General features: G+C 37.5%; 1 protein-coding gene across 1 annotated transcript; it reads right to left on the bottom strand.

The window, feature by feature from the left end:
* Window positions 1-3216: 3216 nt before the first annotated feature.
* LOC107757024 (malate dehydrogenase, cytoplasmic-like) lies at window positions 3217-14890 on the bottom strand. The gene is made up of 9 exons (XM_016574364.1): window positions 14539-14890; window positions 8926-9024; window positions 7079-7175; window positions 5851-6026; window positions 5538-5660; window positions 5064-5240; window positions 4188-4301; window positions 3761-3850; window positions 3217-3639 (listed from the first exon to the last, which is right to left on the bottom strand). Exons 1-9 carry the CDS (start codon window positions 14590-14592, stop codon window positions 3517-3519), a joined length of 1053 nt encoding a protein of 350 aa, XP_016429850.1. The 5' UTR covers window positions 14593-14890; the 3' UTR covers window positions 3217-3516.
* Window positions 14891-24633: the final 9743 nt, after the last annotated feature.

Below are 24633 nucleotides of genomic sequence, written 5' to 3'. Positions count from 1 at the left end.
AGCGCACGATTCTTTTAACAAAGTCCAGCACTGCCCACCCGTCACGTCACGGACTCGGGAAAAAGTCAACATGTCCAGAAACAGTGAACAACTCTTGTAGACACTGCATGTAATGTGCCAGGTGAATTATTAATCACCTCACATCGCTTTGTCACGTACAGCACCAACTGGACGCTGCTGACACCAGGTGCGTTATTTCTGTCATGCGCGTTGGACGTTCGCACGGAACGCGTTTTGAGTCCGTTTCTGGTATGGTGTCGGGGACTTAACCTTACTGTGGTTTACGAAATCAACACGGTCCATTAAAAACAACGAGTTTATGAGGCTACTTGAGGTTCGCATACAGTAGAACCCAGGGGCTTAGATTACGCGGGGGACACTAGAACCATAGACTGTATGAGAGTAGAACGCGTTCTTGGGTCCATTTGCTGTAACTGTGTGGATTTTTGATCCAATGACTCGAAGCTTTTAAATTTGGCCACTCAAAAGATTCGTTTACTAAACCTTTCAGTGGGTTAAATCGTTACTATATATGTGAATCCAATTAATTAAAAACACAGGGTTTAGATACTTTAAGGGGGTTCGCATGCAGTAGAAAGCGTTCTTGGGTCCATCTGCTGTAATTTGTGGGGATTTTGAATCACAATTTCACTGGGATTCATCCTAGCGATTCGAACGTGTGTCATTTCACTAAAACGCTCGTTTACCGACCCTTTGTGATGGTTAAATGGATCGTTAACTAAGTGAATCCTCATAATTTTTAAAAATTATTTCTGGTCGTCTGACCGTTCGTAATTCCACCCCTTTCTCTCCTTCCACTGAATCAAATGCAGAACGGACGAATTCTTCTTCAAAAAACATACCGTCTGCCGGTTTAAATGCTCGAGCTCTTTAACGCAGGAAGGATTCTGATTGGTTGTCAATATTTTAATAATTAATTAGCTAGTTTTTTTAATATATAGTTCCTGTGTGCTGTTTAGGATGCGGACTCTACTATTCTTTCACATTTAGAACAAATTTTAAAATCTTTATCGTTATAGTTGTCCTTGGTGTGGACAGACCTTTAGGCCAATGAACTATATTCAATTTAATTTAAGTTTATTTGTATAGCGCTTTTCACGATGCAAATCGTTGCCAAGTAGCTTTACAGAAAAAAATATTCTGTTATTATTATAAGTTGCAGCAAGCCAGCGGACCCCAAGCGTTAGCCATTTTACCACTTGATTGTTTTAGCCGCTTTGCAATTCTTCTAGCACTTTTGAACGCAATATTAAATGTCAAGTTTGAAAGCAGCACACAGTTAATGTATGAGGGGGAATTAGCTTTTTCTGCTTGAATACAGACCTAACTACCTGCTTCTGTCTGCCCAAAGTCACAGAAACCCAGGATTAAATCTGTCATGAACTTTGCCATACAAGAACTCCAAGGTCACCGACCCCTTGTAAGCAAACACAAGCGCACAGCGCGGGGTTTTGAGGGGTTGGGGAACTATCATACTCAAGTACATCTAGACAGCAGACAGGCTTGCTTGCTCGCTCATTTTTGACAAGCCATGCGAGGATACTCACGTCCACTGTAGCACACGCTTTCACAGGCGGAAGTGTCGCATGAAATCGGTGTGTGGGTATGATGATGTTTGTTCACGGACCAATCAGAGGAGGGGGCGGTCCGGCTCGACCAATCAAATACCAGCCAATTGCGTTCTATTCGTTGATGGCGTTCGACTGCGTAAATGTGTGAAACAGCGTCATCTCTTGGTTGAGGTTGTAAACAAATACGCTTTTATTTTTATTCCATACTTTCATATTTTTTACTTTTTAAACACTTTCGAGAGTGCGTTTAATTAGTCTATGGCAATTCACTTTTGAACGCAATATTAAATGTCAAGTTTGAAAGCAGCACACAGTTAATGTATGAGGGGGAATTAGCTTTTTCTGCTTGAATACAGACCTAACTACCTGCTTCTGTCTGCCCAAAGTCACAGAAACCCAGGATTAAATCTGTCATGAACTTTGCCATACAAGAACTCCAAGGTCACCGACCCCTTGTAAGCAAACACAAGCGCACAGCGCGGGGTTTTGAGGGGTTGGGGAACTATCATACTCAAGTACATCTAGACAGCAGACAGGCTTGCTTGCTCGCTCATTTTTGACAAGCCATGCGAGGATACTCACGTCCACTGTAGCACACGCTTTCACAGGCGGAAGTGTCGCATGAAATCGGTGTGTGGGTATGATGATGTTTGTTCACGGACCAATCAGAGGAGGGGGCGGTCCGGCTCGACCAATCAAATACCAGCCAATTGCGTTCTATTCGTTGATGGCGTTCGACTGCGTAAATGTGTGAAACAGCGTCATCTCTTGGTTGAGGTTGTAAACAAATACGCTTTTATTTTTATTCCATACTTTCATATTTTTTACCTTTTAAACAATCGAGAGTGCGTTTAATTAGTCTATGGCAATTATACAGGTTTATATGAAAGCCCCTTTTCGCTACATAAGAAAAAAAATCATACTTTGATAAATCATAATTTACCAGTCATAATTATAACTAAAAAAATTGGAGTTAGGACATGCTAGGTTATATTTACGAGATGGAAAAAGTCGAAATGCACATAAGCGGTAGAAATTATGCCATAAAAGACGAAGTTAGCAAAACATGTCATAATTTCGATGGTCATTGCATTGTTCTAACCTTTTGTTATAATTATGACCGTTATAATCACATCTCACAGACTTAACAAATCATTTCCCAGTACTTCTTTATTACTATATAAGTATTACAAAATATTTACCATATTTTATATTCAGGCTTCTAGGCTTTCAAATAATACGTTTAAAATTCCAGGATATTCAATAAGTTAGCAAAACATGTCATAATTTCGATGGTCATTGCATTGTTCTAACCTTTTGTTATAATTATGACCGTTATAATCACATCTCACAGACTTAACAAATCATTTCCCAGTACTTCTTTATTACTAGATAAGTATTACAAAATATTTACCATATTTTATATTCAGGCTTCTAGGCTTTCAAATAATAAGTTTAAAATTCCAGGATATTCAATGTTTTTCTTCCAAGTAAACAGGCCTGGCATGCTGTCTACAATGAAGGATCTTCATACCTTTAGGTAAATAAATTCACATCTACAGAATATCTGTGTATTCAGAGCTGGAGATGAGATGGGTATGTCAACATAATCCAAATACAAACATTTATTTTCCACATGGTCTTTTATTGTTGTATGACAGATGATCATTATTTTGGTCAGGACAACTATGTGCGTAACGGTTTTAATTGGAAATGTTCTTCAGGTGTTGCCCCAGACACTCTAAGCAGAGGAAGTTACATTGCAAATGTTTCTTGTGAAGTAACGCACACACGCATACGTTAAGAGGCATAAATATCCACACACGCACACACGGTCAGCTATGATATCTACAGGACTTTACAGTCGGGGATTTGGGGACTTTGAAGAGTCTAACGGCTGCCGCATTGTTGTGGAGACATCAAGTCACGCTCCAAGGAAGGTGAGTGCTGTGTCTCTCTCCTCTACCAGCTCAGCGGCGGTGCCATCCATCTTACCGCGGGAGAAATCATTGATGGCAAGTCCGTCAACCACCTTCCAGGTCTTGTTCTGTTGGGGTGGAAATTATTAGTACTGACATGGAAACGACATCTAAACTACTTCCAAGTGCTTTCTTTTATTCATGATTTAATTTCAGTGTTTTTTTAGGAACTTAGAGATGAAGACAAACCTTGATCATAACAGGGAAGGAGTACATGAGGTCATTAGGAACTCCATAGGAATTACCAGTGGAGTAGATACCCATAGACACCCACTCACCCTGCTCAGAGACAGAAAGAGAATTATTTAGCATTAACCCGGTAAACCTGACATATGAAATAATAGTTAGAAAAATCTAATTTGTTGAAATTTTTTACAAAACTAAAAGGCCTTTTTCTTGCTAAAAAAGTATAAACTATCAATCTGAGGTACATTGTGTACAGCAGATTTTCAGCAAAGTGTTAATCAAGCTGATTTCGAGGCCTTCGAAATTTGACGAAGTATTTTTGACAAAGAAAAAACGAGAAATGTTTTAGTCTTCCACTCTACTTTAAACCAGAATCTAACAGACCAGACACTCAATGAATCTCTAAAGGGTTCATGTGGTGCAAACTCACATCTGGAGTGCCGAACCAGATGTCCCTCATGTGGTCACAGATGGCTTTGGCAGCAGACATTGCACTGGAGAGCTTCCTGGCCTTGATGACAGCTGCACCTCTCTGCTGCACAGTCTGGTGTACAACGAAATTAAAAGAAATGCAGATTGGTAAATTAAAACAATAAGCTACAAAAGGTCATGTGTAAAGCTGTGGTCATATCAGGGCAATTAGAGCAATACAGTGAAATTTTGTGGGTAAAAAAAGGTCCATTGTCTACTGTCAATAGCGTAGAGATGAATGAGGCACAGCTCACACAGAAATCACTTTCAAAGCAAGCAGCTTTCTGTTGGTAAATGTGGTGAATCTGATTTAGCGGGAAAACGTTTGCCTTCACGCAAAATTCTAGATTGTGCAGATTTCCATGGAAACTTGCCTAACAATGATAAATGTGACCGCACTTTAACAGTGATTTTACCACAAATCTTTGCATTGCGGCATAAAACAATCTTTAGCAAGAGTTCAATTTATTATACATAATAATAATAATAAATTGTTGCAAATCAGTTGTTTATGGTTGCTAAGAAATTAATCAAAACTTGATGCATTAATATTAGGTGCATTCGTCAGCTTTTTTCAGAAGCTTTAAACATGCATTAGAATTTAATGGAGGAACTATCCATTTTATAATAACATTATAAGCCCTGCTGAGGGCAAATGTGCCAAGTAATTTCATTGTTCTTTCCTTGGGCATGATTAAATCACAATTAAACTTATTTAAAAAATGGGATTAAATGAACAGCAAACTGAGACGTATGCTTCGTCTAATTTTCTCTTGCAAAAAAACGCCTTTTTATCTCAGTTTAGAAACTCTACAGGTTCAGATGTCAGACTCACGCTGATAAAGTCGCCCTTCAGCCAGCTTTCGTCATTCACTGCGTCAAAACCTGACATCTCCTTCCCATGATTGTTCACGATAGCGTGGTGCACATCTGGGTACTGAGTTGAGGAGTGATTTCCCCAGATAATCACATTCTTCACACTGTCAGAGGGCACACCGACACGTATCGCCACCTACAGGCATGGAGGAACACCGCAGATGAGCGAAGCACTCCTATGTGTAATATGTGCCAACTATGTCACCTGCAGAGAGAGCTAACAGTCCCTCTAAAAGTAGGTCACTGTATTGGTCTATGAACTACTCCAGAGTACATAACTAGATATGGCTGCTCTAGAACTAAGCTAGATCTGGATGATGGACGATAAAAAAAGCTTGGTTACCCGCAGCTCTGGAAAGCACAAAGACTGAGTTAGAGAACTTCAATAAAGCAGAATAAGAAGTGAAGGTGAATGAGGCGGTGGGGTTCGGACCTGAGAGCGGGCCCTGTTATGGTCCAGACGGGTCAGGCAGGAGAAGTTCTCCTTAGGAATAGAGGGAGCTGATTTGGAGGCGATCAAACAGTTGGTGTTGGCTGGGTTTCCCACAACTAGCACCTATGAAAGCAAAGGAAAAGTGAACGGCAGAACAACAAACACCAAAAACTGACCAGTGATTGATTCGGCCTGTTTTGAACCATCGCAGTGTCGTCTAAATCAAAAGCCGGAGGCTAGAAAACTCATGAAAATCAGAAATCAATTGCACACAAAACTGATTCAGGCTGCATTATTTGTTGCAATCTTGTACCTTGACGGTCTTCTTGGCGTTCTTCTCCAGTGCTTCACCTTGGGTTTTGAAAATGGCCACGTTAGCCTTCAGTAGGTCCTTCCTCTCCATGCCCTCTTTTCTGGGCATAGAGCCCACCAAGATGGCAGCGTCAAGATCCTTGAAGCCCACCTCAACCTTATCAGTGGGAATCACCTCTGTAAAGGAGTTAGAGAGAAAAACGAAGGATACAGAAGACTTATTTCACAGTAATTTTTAGGCCAACAAATTTCCAAAGCAAGTTCATTATTACTGCTTATTCAACAATTTCCAACTATTATAGCAAATTATTTTATTTCAAAAATATTTTATTATATATTATAATTTGTATTTTTGATACAAAATATTTAGCTAAATAAAGTATATTTTATTTTTAGCTAAATACTTTTTTTTTTTAACTATTAAATGAAATAAAATCTTGTAGAATTAAAAAAATCCTCATTGCTTATAAACAAGTTATTCTTTATACTGCAACTTTTTTCTAGTGTTCAAGGAAACACAACTTTTGAGCCTCAAGACTATTTCAGTTGAGCAAATGCCTGTGACTGAATGATAAAACTCACATAATCTGCACATGCAAACATTTTAGCATCAGTATTGGGAAATACGGCCTCATTATGTTTGTACCTAGACTATTATTCCTCAGGAGTTTATGCTGACATTATCTCTTGACACTTTCATCACCCATCACCATAAATCATTTATCAGGCTGCCGATATTTCCTGAAGTGGCTCATTTCATTGATAATCTTTAGAATGAGATTTAGTACAGAACTATTTATCAGACTGGACTTCAACCAAAGCAACAACTTCTGAGACAGAACTTGTTCTTTGGCCTCCTCCCCTCCGCCTCCCATTGTTGTGGCACCATCACGTTTCTCATTGGTCCGTGACTATCCTACAGCATGAGCCAATAAGATCATTCTGCGCCGGTTACACCTCCCAACTCCTCAAATACAGTGTAGCACATGCTATTTTCTGCTGCAGATCTCTTCTGCAGAGTCATGCTTGCTCTTCTGCATTTTAATACATTCCAGATGCTGGCTATAAATAAACCAAGTTGCAGTACAAAGAGACGGTGGCAGTCAAACTGTCAATTAAGAGTCCAGTGAAAACTGTTCCACTACCACTCTTCCTCTACCTGATGTCCTATTATAATCATTCACTGTGATAAGGTCTAAACTGATTAAATCAAGAGAAGTAACCCTCACCCCTCAGAAGTGGAAGAGCACAATCCTGCAGCTCCATGACGACCCCATCCAGCACAGGCAGCATGGGAGTGATATCCAGAAGCACCAAGATGATTGGCTGACAGAGGAGACAAACATCAAGCATGTTACACTGCATCAAGCACAGACTGCAAAACATGTTCGGAATAGAATATTTGCATTATAACATATATACTTTAGGCCAATGGTTCTCAATTCCAGTCCTCGCGTACCACTGCTCTGCACATTTTGTATGTTCCTCTTATCACTTCAGACGTTTGTTCTATTCTACCGTCAGTGGCCTGCGAAGTGGACATCACAGGGAGCGTATATGTTCCATTCAAAGGGCATTAAAGTGTGTGAGACGTGAATTTAAATTGTATTTATTTATAAAGGTATATGATGTCACACTGCTCTAGTAAATTTCGTCTGTGTGTGAAGATGCTGCAGGCCGTGGCGTAGCGCAAATCCGTGAATGAATGTTCCGAAGTGAAGTAAACTTCAACAGATCTCCCATGCTCAGGGAGTAAGGACCAAAGAACACTCTGTAGGGACCATGATAATCGGAACACAGTTCATGCATGGAGCTCTCTTCTAATGAGCTGGTTATCTGAATCAGAGACATGCAAAATATGCAGAGCGGGGGGTCGCGAGGACTGGAATTGAGAACTGCTGCTTTAGACCATAGACATACAATGATACACATTTAATACAGTATTACAATGCGTACATGTCCTCGTATAGTGGATCCAGTATAGGTAAATGCACATTTTGAAAGGCGTAGTATATAGTGGTGGTCAACCAATATGGCTGATGTTGATAGCAATAACTAGAGAGCAAGACAGCCAATATAATGCAATATATGATATAGGCTAACATATCTGAATTAAGCTATTGAGCTGTACATGTATATATTTTTCTATAAACACTACCAACTTTTTTTTTTTTTTTACACAATATTTACTCAAGACTCAAGAACACTTTAATATTGGCTATTGATAAGCACCATAAATTTTATGCATAAATAAATGTATAAATAAAAAAGTAAATGCAACCATCTAAATCTCAAAACCTCTAGCAATATTATTGCTGGGGTTTTTTTTGTGTTATTAAAATATTCAGAATGTTTCAGCTAACAAAAATATGTTCTAAGAACGCTTTCCTAACATTCCCATTAAATTATAAAAACATTATTTTTTGAAGGGTCTATGAATGCACAAAATGCCCAGTTTTTAAAATGTTTTAAAAGCATAAACGAATGACCATTTGATTTAATCATTTTACAAACACTATGGGAATGTTACTTTTGTATGTTCCTGAACGTTCTGAAACATCTGGCAACATTTAAAAAAAAAAAGTTAGATGAATGTCCAACTAAAACTTTTTAGAAGACAAATGTTCCATGAACGACGTATAAATAACGTTTTTGTTCTAACATTTTAAGAATGTTATTAAAGACCAGAAAACTTTCTATTAACATTACTGGAAGAACGTTCGTTCATAACTTTGACTGAACATTACCAGAACGTTAACCAGCGTTCTCAGAACGTTCCCTGGGAATAGGCCGTTAATCATTGCTTCAATTGCATTGTATTATCGGTTATCAGAACATTAATTTGAATCGGCCGGTTTCAAACAATAATCTCAAAATGACTAAATATCGTTATTGTTACATGCATACATGCTCATATATTATATACTGCAGAAACAGAACATAGACATGCATCACAGAGGGACCAAGAGAGTCGCATATTTTAATCACACATTCTTATATAACACAAGAGTATAGTTTAAAATCCAGTTCCCTCCAGTGTCCCGTTACGTAATAACACAGCCAGTCTCTGTCTCACCTGGTCCTTGCCGAACACATCTCCTTTAGCGATGCTGTAGAGCAGAGAATAAGCGATCTGTCCGGCGGCGCCAGTCACCAGCACACGGATCGGTTCGGCCTGAAATAAAACACAGTCACTGGCGTCAATAACATGACCTATTTCTGTGAACAAAGGCCTAGCGATCTGGAATGAGCGTAGTAACGAATTATATCAGAAGATTTGATCATTTGCACATAATAGTCTGAGTGAATGGGAGTTCATTTCTGTGTATCTCCTCAAATAATGAGTGCGACGCGACGCACTGTAACGATGGTAACGTCACTACGCTCCGAGACTGTAACTTCGACGCAAATGTCCGTCTCGAAGTATTTCTAATCTGACAGAATGGCTACAAAATAGTGTCAATGAGTAACTTACAAAAGATGCCACCTCAGACACCCACTCCACAAACGCGGAAATGGCCGTTAAACGTTGATACAAACAGCTTCAAAATAATTCGATATGAATCGTTAGGTGGTTCGTGACCACAGATTTCACATTAAAGCAGATTTCTTAAAGTAAATCTAATCTAAAGGCGTTCGGATTAAATTAGCCCGTCATGTTGTGCACAAAACGTTGCGAATTTGAGTTACGCTAAAATACTGTGCAGGACTAAAATGGAGGGATGAGAATCTCACCATGTTTCAGGTCTGATTGTGCAGGTTGAGATGTGCGCCAAAGATGTGCTGCTCTGCCTCTCAGACTGCACGGACGGAGGGGTCACCTCTATTCTTATATGGAAATGTCATACAGGCACATAAATGCTGTACACTGGGATATGTAGTTGATATTGCTGCTTTACTCCACCAATCAGCTCACAGAAAGAACTCAATTTCCCATGAGCGCCCGCGCTGACGACCTCCCATCATACACGCCCCCTCAACTTCAATGCCACATATATTGAGATGGTCCTCACTGCAGAACACAAGATCCAGGGGTGAGGTTGGATCCAGATCCAACTCCTCCCACCTTACATATACCTAAACCTACCCGTCTCCACCCCCTGATCCCTAAACCCACCCATCTCCACCCCCTAGATGTGGATCCAACCCCGCCCCCTGGATCTTTGTTCTGCAGTGAGGGGCTACTGCATATATTCGCAAAAGAATTGAAGTATTGCAAACGAAAATGGAAGTATTGAGAAAAAATAAATGTGCTTTTTGCAAACAACAATAAAGAACTGCAAAATATAAATGAAGTACTGTTGGAAATAAATAAGTTTTGCAAATAAATATAAATGAAACAGAGCAAAAGCAATGATTTTGCAACACATACTTTCCATGGCCATAGCTTTACTTTACTTTTACTTTTAGTCATTTAGCAGACGTTTTTATCCAAAGCGACTTACAAATAAGAAAAAGTAATTAAAACTAAAAGCTAAAACTCTATAAATACTATATATATACACATTTAAGAAAGTAAAATAAATTAAATAAAAATGACAAATGCATACAACAACATTTCAAAACTAAAACATTTAAATGAAAACAAAAAAATAAAGCTAAAAACAATTCAAAAATATTAAAAGAACAAAAGGTATGAGTATAATAATGATTCTAACATAACACTAAGCCAAACACCAAAAAACAACTACATATGTGTATGTACAGCCACACACATATACATATACATGTACATATATATAAATACATTATATATATATATATTATTTCATTTCCATTTTGTATGTTGAAGTACTGAAATAACTCAAATTAAATAAAAGTAAAACTTAATAAAAAGCCTATATAGACATAATAAAAAAACTAATAAAATGACAACATTACTACAACTGTAACTAAAACTAAAATAGATAACTAATACAAATCAAAGTACATTAGTTCATCAGTAATCCTAAAAAAATAACACTGAGGCAAACACACATGCTAAAATAACAACAACTTACTGACACATAGTAAGAAATAGTTTATAAAAACCTGAAACAGAAGTGGAAAGAGGAGAGATAAAAAGCGATACTTATGTCCTTTGCCGGTGTCGTCGCACGGTAGAGTCGATGGTCTTTACACTCTTCAGTCGACCGCTTCCGTGGTAAACTAAGCTTCTTTTTAATTAGTTTAACAAAACTCAAATTGAGTTCAGCTGGACACACTTTCCTGTTTATCCCAACAAATGGCCAAGCAAAGCGCACGACACTGACAAGGTACGCGATACAGTACGAGACCAAACGCCATTTCAGCACGTCTCCACAGTAAACAAAACAAGCGTTTCCTCGCAACGACAACTGCGCTAAACACTGAGACAAGAAATAAATACACATAGCTAATAATTTATTTGCAAAGCTGCTTTTATTTTGCGTTTCAATCAAGTGTGAGCTCGCGATACCATTTTCCCCTTTGCGCTTCATGTTTCTGCTCGTTTCACTTTCTGGCCGGCTGCTCTCGAAACGCTATCGCGGTACTTTGATGCCACACGTGACAGTGACGTGGCGTCGGCGCCGGTTCAAGTCGGACAAAATTTCTAACTGGCATGCACTGCTTCAAGTCAGCCGCCGATCGGTTTGCGCGGCGCCGCATCAAGTCGAACGCACCTATTGTTTTGACATGGGGGTGGAGTCAAGGGACTGGGGCGTGTACAACAGGCCTGGACACGCCTCCCTGGCGTCATCGGCCTGAGATGCAGATCACAACTGATGAAGGCACCGTCGTTGGGCAGAGGCATGCAGGTGGATCGTTTCCTTTTATTCACTATAACATTAAAACATGCATGGTTTCGTTTTATTAATTATGTGTATTAACAGCATTTCATTTACATTTATATTTATATTTTGCAATTCTTTATTTTTGTTTGCAAAACTTATTGTCTCACAATACTTCATTTATATTTTGCTAAATTTTTTTTTTTTTGTTTGCAAAACTTTTTTTTTCTCGCAATACTTCATTTTCTTTTGCAATTCTTTATTTTTGTTTGCAAAAAGCACATTTATGTTTTCTCAATACTTTCATTTTTTTGTTTGCAAAACTTTATTTTCTTTTGCAATACTTCAATTCCTTTGCAAATAGCCTATATGTGGCATTGAATTGACTCCATACATAACGCATTACAAGCATATTAAGGTCGAGTTTTGAATCTCCCATTGAGCTATGGTGATAAATTTGGGTCCTTGGTTGGTTTATGAACACAAATAGCCAACTGAAACAGATTTGGTAAAGTTATGCCATTTGAATGAACCGACAAACAGAAGAAGCATATAATTTGTAATGCACATTTTTGCACTGCATTTCAAAATAGAAGCATTTTTATCATACTATACTTTGGATCCTTATTGACATATACGCTCAGTTCTGAAATCATGCTCATGCACTCACTCAAGCTCCCGTTCTGTCAGCACAGCCACAATTCAGCCTGAAACATCTGCACATCTATACACAGAATCTCATGTAGCGTATGACGGCAAAATGTAATCATGTTCTAAAGATATTTCACTTTCAAGTATCAATTCATGACCTCCACTGTCCTTGATTGAAAATGTCCTTTCTGGCTAAACAGGAAACATGTAAGACCACGTGCTTTTCCTAAAGAGATCAGTGAGGTCAAATAGATCATGTGCTTTCACTTCTGTAGTGCGCTTTGCTGTGTCTGCATGTTTTTAACCCTATACTGTATTATATTCGATGCATGAATTTCTCCTCTAAAGGCCACAATCTACTGCATGCCTTCTGTTGTCTGATTGATGGTTAATTTTTCATAATAAAAGGTATTTCGGTATAATTTTAAAAACGTCCCCTTTCAGGTTGTGGTTCATGTGTTTTTTGCTGTGAAATTTGTAATTATTTTTATAAACCAAACATAAGAAAAACATTAGTAATATTTCAAGATGAACATTTACTTGACTGAAGCAATTTATAGGTTGACTAGATTAGATTATCTAGTCATCCTTTTTCTTTTTTTTAAAAATCATGTTTAATTACAAATTTAAATTATGATACATCTGGAATGTTATATTTGTACATCTCTCAATCATCATTGCATTGAATTATATGTTTTGTCCCCAACAATAAAAACTACAGCTTTGATCATAAAACTAAGCAATTAAATATCATCTTACTATTGAAAGATATAGAATGACAACTGATATTTCTAGAATTTTAAGTAGTCTGCTATATTGTTATAAAGATCTACATTGATTTACAAATACAAAACTTAAAACTCTAATTTTTTTTTTTAGATTTTCACTTAGTTTCACTTAAAATACATACACATTTTTCGGACTATTATTTTCAGGGTATTATTTTCAGCTTTACAGGGTTAAATCCTGGGTTTATGATACCTTGCAAATGTAGTGTTAACTCCAAATTGTGGTGATGAAGGTAAAGGGGAGATCAAGGCTTGTTGTCACAAGAGCTATATCTCAGTATTATGACAATTTTCGACAATAATTTGTTACCATTTTTACAATTTTGCCGAAAAGCAAATTAAATATTTATTGGCAGGTTCCCATTGTGATCTAACTGAATCTCATAACTTACTCTAAATAATGTCTATATAATGTGACAACATTCCCCAACTTTAGAGTATGTTGTCACATGTGAAACAGACTTTAAAAATAAACATAAACTGAGAAATATTCTCTGAAATATACTGTGCTACTAACCCTGACAAAAGTTTGCCCAATGTGAAAACAGAGCAAGATAACCCATGATTACACTAACTCAGGATTAAAAATGACCCTGGGTTAACAATTCCAAGTGTTAAACGCCTCTAATGGGCTTGGATCTGTTCCACGACCCCTTCTCCTTCAAGCTAAATGATGCATTATACTATCATAGCACCAGAACAGATTCCCTCTGCATTTCACTGGTGTGATCAGCTGCAGCATTGGTGTGCTCAATCAAAACGCATAGCCTTTTAGACTAAAGCATTACAGATCAGCCACAGCTTGATGCAGATAGTTGCTCCTGTTCAGGACGGAGGCACTTCAGCCAAGTTAACATTACATAGCATGCTGTTGGAAGGGTGGAGATCCAGACCGGAGAGAGTGCTATCCATGGTGCTGGACTCTGCTTGCCAAAGCATCCTAAATTAATCATCAGAGGTCGCTGCCCTCCCGCACTACTAGGTTTTCAAGGCGTACATAATGAATGAGACTAATCATTCAACCAATCCCTGCTTAGTAACTATGTTTTTGAATATACTAGCTGGTTTCTAGGTCCAAGATGGTTTTTACCTAGTCTAGCATGGCAATTGACTGGTTTACTAGTTCCTAAAACTAGCCTGATCCCCTTGAGTTGGTATGATTAGCTATATGTTGCTGGTTTAGACCAGCCTGAACAAACCTAATGACCACTTTGGACCAGGAAAATACTAGTTTGGCTACCTTGGACCAGCTATAAACCAGCTATCACATTCCAAAACAGAAACCATCTTAAGATGGATTTTCCAGCATGAAATAACTTGCTTTATAAATGGAAACTATCAGATATATGGCGAATTGTACACTAGCATGCAAGGTAGGGATAAATCCTCAGATACAGCTCCGATATTTTACCGCATACTGACTGTTTTTAAAGAAAAATCGTAGGTTCGGTGCATTCATGCTGCATCTTACGCCTCCGTTGTCAAAGAGAGGCGTCTTACCTGCGCCGAAGCCGTGCGGGACACCAAGTACATAGCCGACAACAGGGTCAACATTTTCAAGCAGTTCGTCCCTCGAAGTGTCCGATGGAGTGTGTTTTTTCCCCCAGAACGCAGAAGTGGGTGTTTTGGGACGCGTTCGGACGCAGAGCGGCGTTCGCGGTAACCTGAGCTCAAAGGCGCGAGATAGAGATACAAGAGCCGCTTCCCTCGTGCGCGTGCTGTGTTTTCACCGTCACCCTTCCGCACCTAATGAGCTTTGGGAGACAAAAATAGCTCGACATCGAGTAATCTTTCCGCCATTTCTGATCACACGCCTAAATTAATGAGGTAGTGATCGGGGCTGCGAAATTTGGGGGTGACGTCAGTGATCGAGAGATACTGCGACGCTGAGCTGAGTGAATCAAAACATCTCGAGCAGGACATGATGCGGAATTTCCAGATGAGGGGACACACATTGACAGGGACAAGTGCTTTGGTCGTCTAACATACATTCTAACAATGGCATGCTAGGCATTTCTTTGTTGTTTGTTAATTTATTTATGAAAGAATGCCGTCAGATAGGCCAGTCCATTGCAGTACATTCTCATGTCCACATCATAGTTCACCCAAAATCTGTACAACTTTCTTCTGTGGAACACATAATAATATATTTCGAAGAGGCCCACTGTATGACGTCATAAAAAAAACCTTATTTCATATTTCACATAAAAATAGAAGGTAGGTTTGGAACGACATGAGGATACGTAATGATGACAAAATTTCAATTTTTGGGTGAATTATCTTTAAAATAATGCATAAGATATTAAACTCATATTAAACTCAAATAAAATCATGATTTTAAACCATAGTTAGTCATCTGTGGTCGCAATATTACAATTAGCCTAACACGGGTGAATTTTTTACTACTAGCCTAAATTACTTTTAACTAATAAGTTACTAATAAATGTCCTCTTTTTCCTTGATCTAGTCAAAATGTTTAATAAAAGACATGTTTTTCTGGCAATGAAGGAAGATTGTTTTCCCTTGAGTCCTCAATATAACTTTTCAGTTTTGTTTGCAATAACCTAAAAAACAATAAGTAAAATGGATTTTTCTTTTGCAAGTTTTTGCGCTCAATGAAATTTCATACTTGGAATTAAGAAAAAAAAAAATTTGTTAAATAAGTATTTAGCCTACTACTTGTCTTTTCTCACTGCAAACATTAGAACAGCTACTGTATGTTCTTTGAATGAAACAATGAACTCCATTCATATAACCATAAACAAACTTTTCAATGGGAACCACAAAAACTTCAACAACAGAAACTCTTTTAAACACCCAACCTAACTGAACATTGAACACTAACAGGTCTTTGCCTTTGCTAAAAATTACACTTAATTTCAACACTTATTTCCAACTATGAAAAACGTGCCGGGAACGAAAATAATTATTCATGTAGTCCCAACACAAATGATTTAGGAAACTTTAAAGGGGTCATATGATGCTGCTAAAAAGAACATTATTTTGTGTATTTGGCGTAATGAAATGAGTTTATGCGGTTTAAAGTAAAAGAAACACATTATTTTCCACATACTGTACATTAAGTTATGCTTTCTTTCTTTGCGTGAACATTTGGGCGGCTTTATGCAAATCTTCCCACATAGTGAGGTAGGTATGTGGGGGCGTGTTCGAACGAGCCGTTTTAGGTAGGTGTGGCTAACTCTTAACTTTTATAAAGAATATCTCTTTGGATTTGAGACTTTAGTCTTTGCAACTTTACAGATCTTCTTTATGCACCAAGAGCTTGTAACACTCTAAAGAGAAAGGAAAAAATGAAATCGCATCATATGACCCCTTTAATTTTACTAGTTACTTAAAGCTGCAGTCCGTAACTTTTGGCGCTCTAGCTGTTAATAAACAGAACTGCATGCGTCTTGCGGAAGAACATTGTATAGCCGGAGCTACTTCTCTCGGTTTATGTCTATGGCGAATCACGCAGGTATGTGTTACTCCGCAGCGGTACTTACCCGAACCAGTCTAAAATAGTCCGAATATAAACACGTATTATAGGTGTACCGTAGTGATCAAGCACAAGCCAAAAACACGGAAAATGGATTCATGGTGTACTTGCTTATTATATAAATTTTGTAAATTTTGAACACAAAAAAGTTACGGACTGCAGCTTTAATGACATGATCACCTGAATGTGCGGCAAAACCATATAGCAATAGCATACTCGCATACTAATCTTATTGATGCCGCAGTAAATAGTATGCAAATACTCATTTTCAAAAATGTGGCATATGCAATAAAGAACAGTGTGCCAGTATTGCAGACAGTATGGTCTGTTGTAGTCTTGATAATTCTGGCATATGTATAGGTAAATGTATATGCATAAATTTGCAATTTGTACATACCATATATACTACAGCAATAGTATATGATACTATGACCATTGATGTGTGCAATAGTTGGCCACACGATGGAGGCAAAGTGCCTTTCTCAAAGTCAGGCAGAGTTCTGCTGCACTGCTTACATCCCACAGAAGAGGGCAGTATAGAGTGGTCATAAACGTATTTGTGAGTCAAGTAAACTTCTTAATCATCTATAAGAGCGGCCACTTCTGTTTTACAGTAGGAATAACCCTAAGTTGTTCTCAGGCCTGCTTTCAACACTTGCCATTCGAAACACTGTCACTTCACAGCCAAACAAACTTCTCTGAGCATTTTAAGCATGCAATGTCAACAGCTCATTGAATCAGTCTGCCTGAGAAGAGAGACAGCATTCCTCACTCAGCACATCATTGACAATCATCTTATGCTTGATTAAACAGCCAAGAGCCATTTTACACAAGTCATAACCTGACCTCCCAACACACTACCCCACTTTACACATTCACAGTACACCTTATTATCACCTGTCAGGAGTGTGAACTATGAGCCATTTTTATGAGCGTCGTCATTTTATTTTATTTTTGTGGATAGTATAGAACAAAACTTTTTTTTCTGCAATGATTGACAGTTTGAAGAAACGGAGAAGGCCATCACTCATTCAGAGCCCGAGACAACTCTCCTCTCTCTTGTTTCTCTTCTTCTGTCAGTCAGTGATAAATGGCCAGAAGAGAATTGAAAGAGCTATTTTCAATAGTTAATGGGTGTGAGTGACTTGTTCCTGTCCTCTCTCTGTAATTACACTAGAAGTGACAGAGGCTGTCAGTACTAGATTAGAGCACCGAGGCACGATGGGAATGTAGTTTTACTTGCATATTGTAAGAATTAAATTTTTATAGTTTAAGTTTTCATTTTAATTTTACTTTAAGTTTTAGTAATTTTGTTATATAAATTTTGTTATATACAAAGACAACGGCTTTGTCATTTTTAATAGTTTTTAAAAATATTTCTATTTAGCTTTATTTTTATTTCAGTTTTAGTCATTTTAGCACTTCAACTAATAACTTTAGATTTTTTTATTTTTATTTCATTTTAGCTTTATTTTTATTTCAGTTTTAGTTTAGTACTTCAGCTTATAACTTTATAATTTCAGCTTATTTTATTTCAGTTAGTTGCCAAGGCAGAATTTCATATTTGTAAGTTTTTCGTCTAATATTTATATTTTATTTAATCTTTATTCTAACAACAACAATGAATTTTAATAGTTTTAGTTAACAATAACAAAGAACACATATAATATTAGTTGCATGCCGTTATTAGTGACCACATATGTAAAAAAAAAAAAAAAGAATCATGTGCTATATTTCAAGTCTTCTGACACTATATGATGCTTTTTGAAAGGAACAAACTTATATTTGAGTTATTCACTGAATAGAAAATTCTCAAGAAAATAGCTGTGTAAACCTTCTTCAGAGCATCTTCTTTTGTGTTTTATGGAAAAAAATAACAGAATATGGGTTTGGAACAACATGAGGGTGAAAACAGTTTTTAGCTTCCTAATCCTTTAAAGCCGATCATTCTCATGATTACGACATCTTTGCGAAACAGCTTGTGAGATTCAAATGCAACAAAATGGAATTTTGGATTTATCACAATGGAATCCATTCATCTGGTTCTCTGAAGCTCCTCCTCGTGTGTTATTATGGTCAGAATGTGTTGCTGTAGGAGGACAGTGGAGAACGGTGGGCATTCTATCCTTGACACACACTTGAACCCTGAGCTTGTGATCAGAGCTGTGATTGGTGGGTTTATCTGGAGCTCTGCATGAGCGCGAATAGCTGCCTCACGAGCTCTACGTGAGCTGTTTGCGCCGTGACCCGATGACACTCGGTGTCTTGAACTTACACAGGACTGCGCAACTTTTCATCTCTCATTCTTCAGCCCTGCTGTGTCCTGCTGGTTGAAAACACAACGGCTTTGTTCAAAACCAAATCTTGCTGTCTACATAGGCGGCTTCCTCCTAAGGCAGCGTTCTAACTGAAATGGAACCTCATAAAATCTCATTTAGTATATTTATTGGCATCTATAGTTCCTTGAGGAACCTTGAACATCCATGGAACCTTTCCATTCCACAAAAGGTTCTTTATAGTGAAAAGAGGTTCTTTAAATCTTCTTCACACTTGCTTGTTTACGCTAGTTTAACATGGTGCTTTTACATGCTTTAACATCACTTTTACTCAAGAGTTCATTGAAAGGTAATATGTGCGATCAGTATCTTAATACGGGTAACGCACAAACATTCCGACAGGGATTAACAAACAGAAGCGGGGTTGCTATCTTCATCCGGATTATCGTAGACCAGTTGATAAAACCGATATGAGATGCTCATGGAACACAGAAACAATCGTTCCCGGTTTTGTTTGGGATTGGATGTTTTCGATAGTGCATCAGACACAAATGCTCTCAGACGTCTCGTCGTCTCAACGACAATGTTGAAATTCCCGCATTTACCTCTCATGACACGAAGATTATGAAGGTTAATGTGAAAAAGTCAAATTTGAAGAACAAAACAGTTTTTTGCACATCTAATAGCACCAAATGCAAGTGTCTGTGTATAATATTATAATATAATATAATATAATATAATATATAATTGGGGTCAGTAGAAGTTAAAACTTTCATTCAGCAAGGATGCATTGAATTGATCAAAAGTGGCAGTAAAGACATTTATGGTGTTACAAAAGATTTCTATTTGAATTAAATTCTGTTCTTTTACATTTTTTATTCATCAAAGAATCCTGTAATTTTTCATCCTCAAGCAAAAATTCCAGATCACACAGATTTGTATCGAAATGACTGTATTTCGCCTGTGAAAATTTGTTTGTATCCATGAAGGGTAGCAAGATTGAATATTTAAAGTCCCCATGAAAGTTTTTTGGGTGTTAGTATCAGTATGTTAAGTCTTAAGGTTATCTATAAGGCAGTGTGCTCTAAAACAGTGACAAATGGTTTCGCGCTGTGTCACGCTAACCATCGCACCGCACACACACTCTGCTCCGGTCCAGAGACACGATAGCACGGAGCGGATCACATGCGCGAGTCGGCTGCAGACCACAAAATGTATCGGAGCTATTTTAATTCTACACAGAATGCTATATTTTATGGCAATATGGATGAGATTGTGGCTGGCATACCCTGTCAAATGCGGCTTTACGGAGCTCAACGGCTCTGAACGGCTCTAGCCCAAGCTGTGATATAAACGAACGCTATTGGCTATTTTAAAAAGGGGCGGGGCTGCTTGATATGTCCCGCCCTGTCTTCCTGTTTCAGTTAAAATGACGTCAACACATAGAGTAGCGCTGCGTGTTTCTAAGCATTTCAGGGGACCTTTAAGACTTTTTGCTGCTGAGGAAAAACAAAGACATTTCATTAATGATTTTTGTTGTTCCAAACCTGTATTAATTTTCTTTGTTCAGCTGAACACAAAAGAAGGAATTTGCTGGTAGCCATTGACTTCCATAGTATTTTTTTCCATATTATGGAAGTCAATGGCTACCAGAATTGGTTAGTTACCAACATTCTTCCAAATACCTTCTTTTGCGTTTAGCAGAATAAGAAATTCATACAGGTTTGTAACAACATGAGGATGAGTAAACGATAAAATTTTTCATTTTTGGGTGAACTTTCCCTTTAAATGAACTTTACAGTTCAGAATTAAGCTCATTCACTGTGTGTGTGTGTGTGTGTTCATCACCAGGTGCTTTAATCTTTGTTTATAGTCACGAATGATATCTTGTGTGCTTCTGACCGTGTTGAATATATAAAGTTTGTTCTGTTGTTATTTTCTTAAAGGCAGTAGGTTTGTTCTGCTGTCATCAGGGTGACGTGTGTCAAACACTGACCTTCATCCGCAACATGAACTCTTCATCTCATCTTCTGCTTTCAGGTGCTAAAGAAGGATTTCTTTGCCACGGACAAACATGTGCTAGGATGCAAGCGTGAATGCACGCACATGACAATACACTCTCTCACACATGCATACACACACACACTTACACTGCGAGCTGTCTTGTCTGCCATTATTTTTAGAAGGAGACACTTGATCGGCCACTAGGATGCTTAGGGTTTGAAACACTGGCTCTCACACATACACAGTCGCCGTGTGCTGGCGCCGCTCTGTCCCTGTCTGGGGCTGAATGGGAATCCTGTGCCACCGGGCGCGGTTGTGCGGTTGTTTTCCTGCCCTCCTCATCAGCCTTTTCTTTATCTCCTTCATGTCTCCTTTCTTCTCCTCACCCTCCCTCGGGGCCCTGCAGAGAGAGTGAGAGAGAGACTCTGAGGGACTGTAACTCTAGAACGGAAATTAGTGTGACGCAAATTGGGGTTGGATGTCTTTTTTTTTTTAAGGCGTGCAAAAGCATCAAAGTGATCAGTCTAACTAGCAAAACAGCCCAGCCAAAGTCTCAAAGGCCTCGTACACATTGCAAATGTTTGGCAGTGATTCCCCGATTTCTTGTTACAAATGTGAACAGAATAGAGTCACTCCTAAATTCGTAAATATTGACTTAGTGGACACTATGTATATATATTTGCACAAATATTCAATATCTATTGATAAATATACATTGCTGGCCAAAAGTTTGGAATAATAATTAAGTTTTTTTTTTTACTGTTTTTGCAAGAAGTCTGTTTCCCACCAAGGTTGCATTTATTTGATCAAAAACACAGTAAAAACTGTAATACTGTGAAATATTATTACAATTTAAAATTCAGATTTCTGCAGTAAATCAGATTTCTGAAGGATCATGTCACACTGAAGACTGGAGTAATGATGCTGAAAATTCAGTTTTGCATAACAGAAATAAATTGCATTTTAAAATATAATAAAATAGAAAATACTTTAAATTGTATAAAAGTTCACAATATTACTGTTTTTACTGTATTTTTGCAGCCTTGATCCATTTTTCTTATTGTAAATTATATCGTGATGCCTACATTGACTTGCAGCTTTTAAAATTATTGATTTTAGTTTTTAGTGAAAAAATAGTAATGCTATTTAATATCGGCCATAGCATAAAACAATTATTGACTTATCAGTATCAGCCAGAATTTTAACACTGATGAAAGGTATTTCTCTATTCCTCATGATATGACATAATGAAATATTAATGTACATGCATTTTCTCAGTGATTTATTTCACATACAGCCTGTTTGTCTTAGTTGTGTCTATGTGTGATAACAGCTTTGCCATTTCAGGACAGATATTATCAGAAACATTAATCAAACTGTGAGATCTGTGCCATCAAATCTTTCATTGTTGTATAGGACAACTGCAACCAATCAGATTCATCTGCCTTCTCGGTCTGAATGAGATTAGACTGGATCCACACACCACAATACAAGACTCATGAGGGTTGTAATCCAGATTACTGTTAAAGCAATCGTTAACTCAAGAGATTGCTCTGTAATCGTTTTGTTTGAGCAGTCATCAAACGGGATCGATAGCATTTTAAAGCATATTAATCCCTCCGATGCTCATTTCTTTGGCTGGTATTGTGGCTCTGCTCTTTCTAATGGTCAGATAGACTGATAGAGGTGTAATCTATCATATAGTATGGTCTGGATCAGGAGCGTGAGAGTGATAAGACTTACACCCACACCATGGGCTCTGTTTTTGGCCCAAATCCCTTAAAAAGCCTTGATTATTGAATGCCGACAAAGAGGAATGGATGCAAAACACTTGAAAATAATGCAAAAAAAAAATGTTTAAAGGAATAGTTCACCCATAAATGAAACCTGTATGAAAATCTTTCTTTTGCTGAACACAAAAGAAGATATTTCAAAGAATGTGGGCAATCATACAGTTCCTGGTCACCATTTACTTAAAAAAAAAATAGTATGGAAATCAAAAACTGTTTGATATCCTCATTCTTCAAAATATCTTCTTTTGTGTTCAGCAGAAGAAAGAAATTCATACAGGTTTGGAACAACTTGTGGATGAGTAAATGATGACAGAATTTTCTATCCCTTTAATAGTCCTACAAATAGGCTTTATTGTCTTTAAGCCAAATACTTTTTTTTTGCAATTGCAATTGCAAGATATAAACTCAATATTATGAGATATAAACTCGCAATTGTGAAAAAAAAAGTCAGAATTGTAAGATAAAAAGTTGCAATTACTTTTTTATTCCAGGGCAGAAAAAAAAAAGAATTTCGAGATGTAAACTCAGAATTCAGGAAAAAAAATCAGAACTGCAAGAAGTAAACTCAGAATTCAGAGGAAAAAAGTCAAAATTGCCAGATGTAAACTCAGAATTCTGAGAAAGAATGTCTGAATTGTGAGATAAAAACTCGCGATTGTGAGATAAAAAGTCACAATTACCCTTATTATTTTTTCTTTCTGTGACCGAAACAAGCTTCCATAGAAAAATGACCCATATATGTTCTTGACAGTTGGACAATGGTTCATAAAATAAATTTTTTTTACAGAAAAACATAAAACAAAACTAAATGTCAAAAACCATTTTGTTTTTGAAATTTCCTGCCCAGATGATGTAGTTATAACATCTACGAGCAAAACCTTGGTGACAGTACAAATGATTACATTAACAGCATTTTAATCCAGGAAACTGAGTAAGCAACAAAAACTTTTTTTTGTGTCAGAGGAGCCATATTTGAACTAGATGAGTTTTGTGACATAGTCGCTTCCTCTGGTGTGTGTGAGTCTTTCCTTTTCCCCACATATCTAATTAAAGTGTGTGTTGTCAAACGGCTGATCTTTAGCGTGAAATCATCTTAGCGGATAGAAGGCCTGGGAGAAAGAGACAGCGGCAGAAAGAAAAGAGACAGGGACTTCAATCAGCTCCAGCTGGGCTGGTAGTTTTCATTGTTGCTTGTATTAGCTGTAGTTTAAGCCTGTTTTCTACTTAGAGCTGCAGCTTTTGCACAAACGTTATTGCGAGCGCTCTGACTGCGCTCTTCACCTGCTCTGATTACTGAAGCCAGACATTTAGACAGCACTCACCAAAACTCATCCACTACCATCATAAATACTGGATCACAGAAACACAAGCATGATTTGAGTACAGAATTGGCGCTGGCCTATTTGTGTGGTTCCTTTATTTTAAAGGGGTCATATGATGTTGCTAAAAAGAACATTATTTTGTGTATTTGGTGTAGTGAAATGTGTTTATGCGGTTTAAGGTTCAAAAAACACATTATTTTTCGAGAATAAAGTTACGCCTTCTTTCTTTGTGTGAACATTTGGGCGGCGTTATGCAAATCTTCCCAAAAAATGACGTAGACATGTACGGGCGTGTTTAAACAAGGAGTTTTAGGAGGGCGTGGACCAGTCTTAACGTTTATAAAGAATATCTCTTTGGGTTTGAGACTTTAGTCTTTGCAACTTTAGGGATCTTATCTATTCACGAACAGCTTGTAACACTCCAAAGAGAAAGGAAAACTTGAAATCGCATCACATGACCCCTTTAATCACTCATCATTAATTTTGTATATATTGCTAAAAGCATACTTTTTTGTATGCTTTTATATTACTTTAGATTATATTTTGTTCATGTATACTTTCTATAATGGTTTGTATTTTTCTTGTGTTCTGTAAAGAGTCTTAAGAAGCTTACTTTAAAGGTGCTACATAAATACAAACTTTATTCATATTTATTATATACAGTGGTAATGTTTTGAATTTTTTTCTTTTTATTTTCCACA

The sequence above is a fragment of the Sinocyclocheilus rhinocerous genome, unplaced genomic scaffold (genome assembly GCF_001515625.1).
Source record: "Sinocyclocheilus rhinocerous isolate Xijiao unplaced genomic scaffold, SAMN03320098_v1.1 scaffold953, whole genome shotgun sequence".
Taxonomy (NCBI): domain Eukaryota; kingdom Metazoa; phylum Chordata; class Actinopteri; order Cypriniformes; family Cyprinidae; genus Sinocyclocheilus; species Sinocyclocheilus rhinocerous.
The sequence above is the reverse complement of the archived record's forward strand: the minus strand, read 5'-3'. Positions and strand labels throughout refer to the sequence as shown.

What these genes read in the sequence shown, in the direction of transcription:
- LOC107757024 (XM_016574364.1), bottom strand. Translation starts at nt 14,592, where the DNA reads ATGTTGACCCTGTTGTCGGCTATGTACTTGGTGTCCCGCACGGCTTCG. An exon ending in ATGTGTTCGGCAAGGACCAG is followed by an intron (nt 7,176 to 8,925) that starts GTGAGACAGAGA and finishes CTCCTCTGTCAG; the next exon opens with CCAATCATCTTGGTGCTTCT. An exon ending in TGAAGGGCGACTTTATCAGC is followed by an intron (nt 4,302 to 5,063) that starts GTGAGTCTGACA and finishes GTTGTACACCAG; the next exon opens with ACTGTGCAGCAGAGAGGTGC.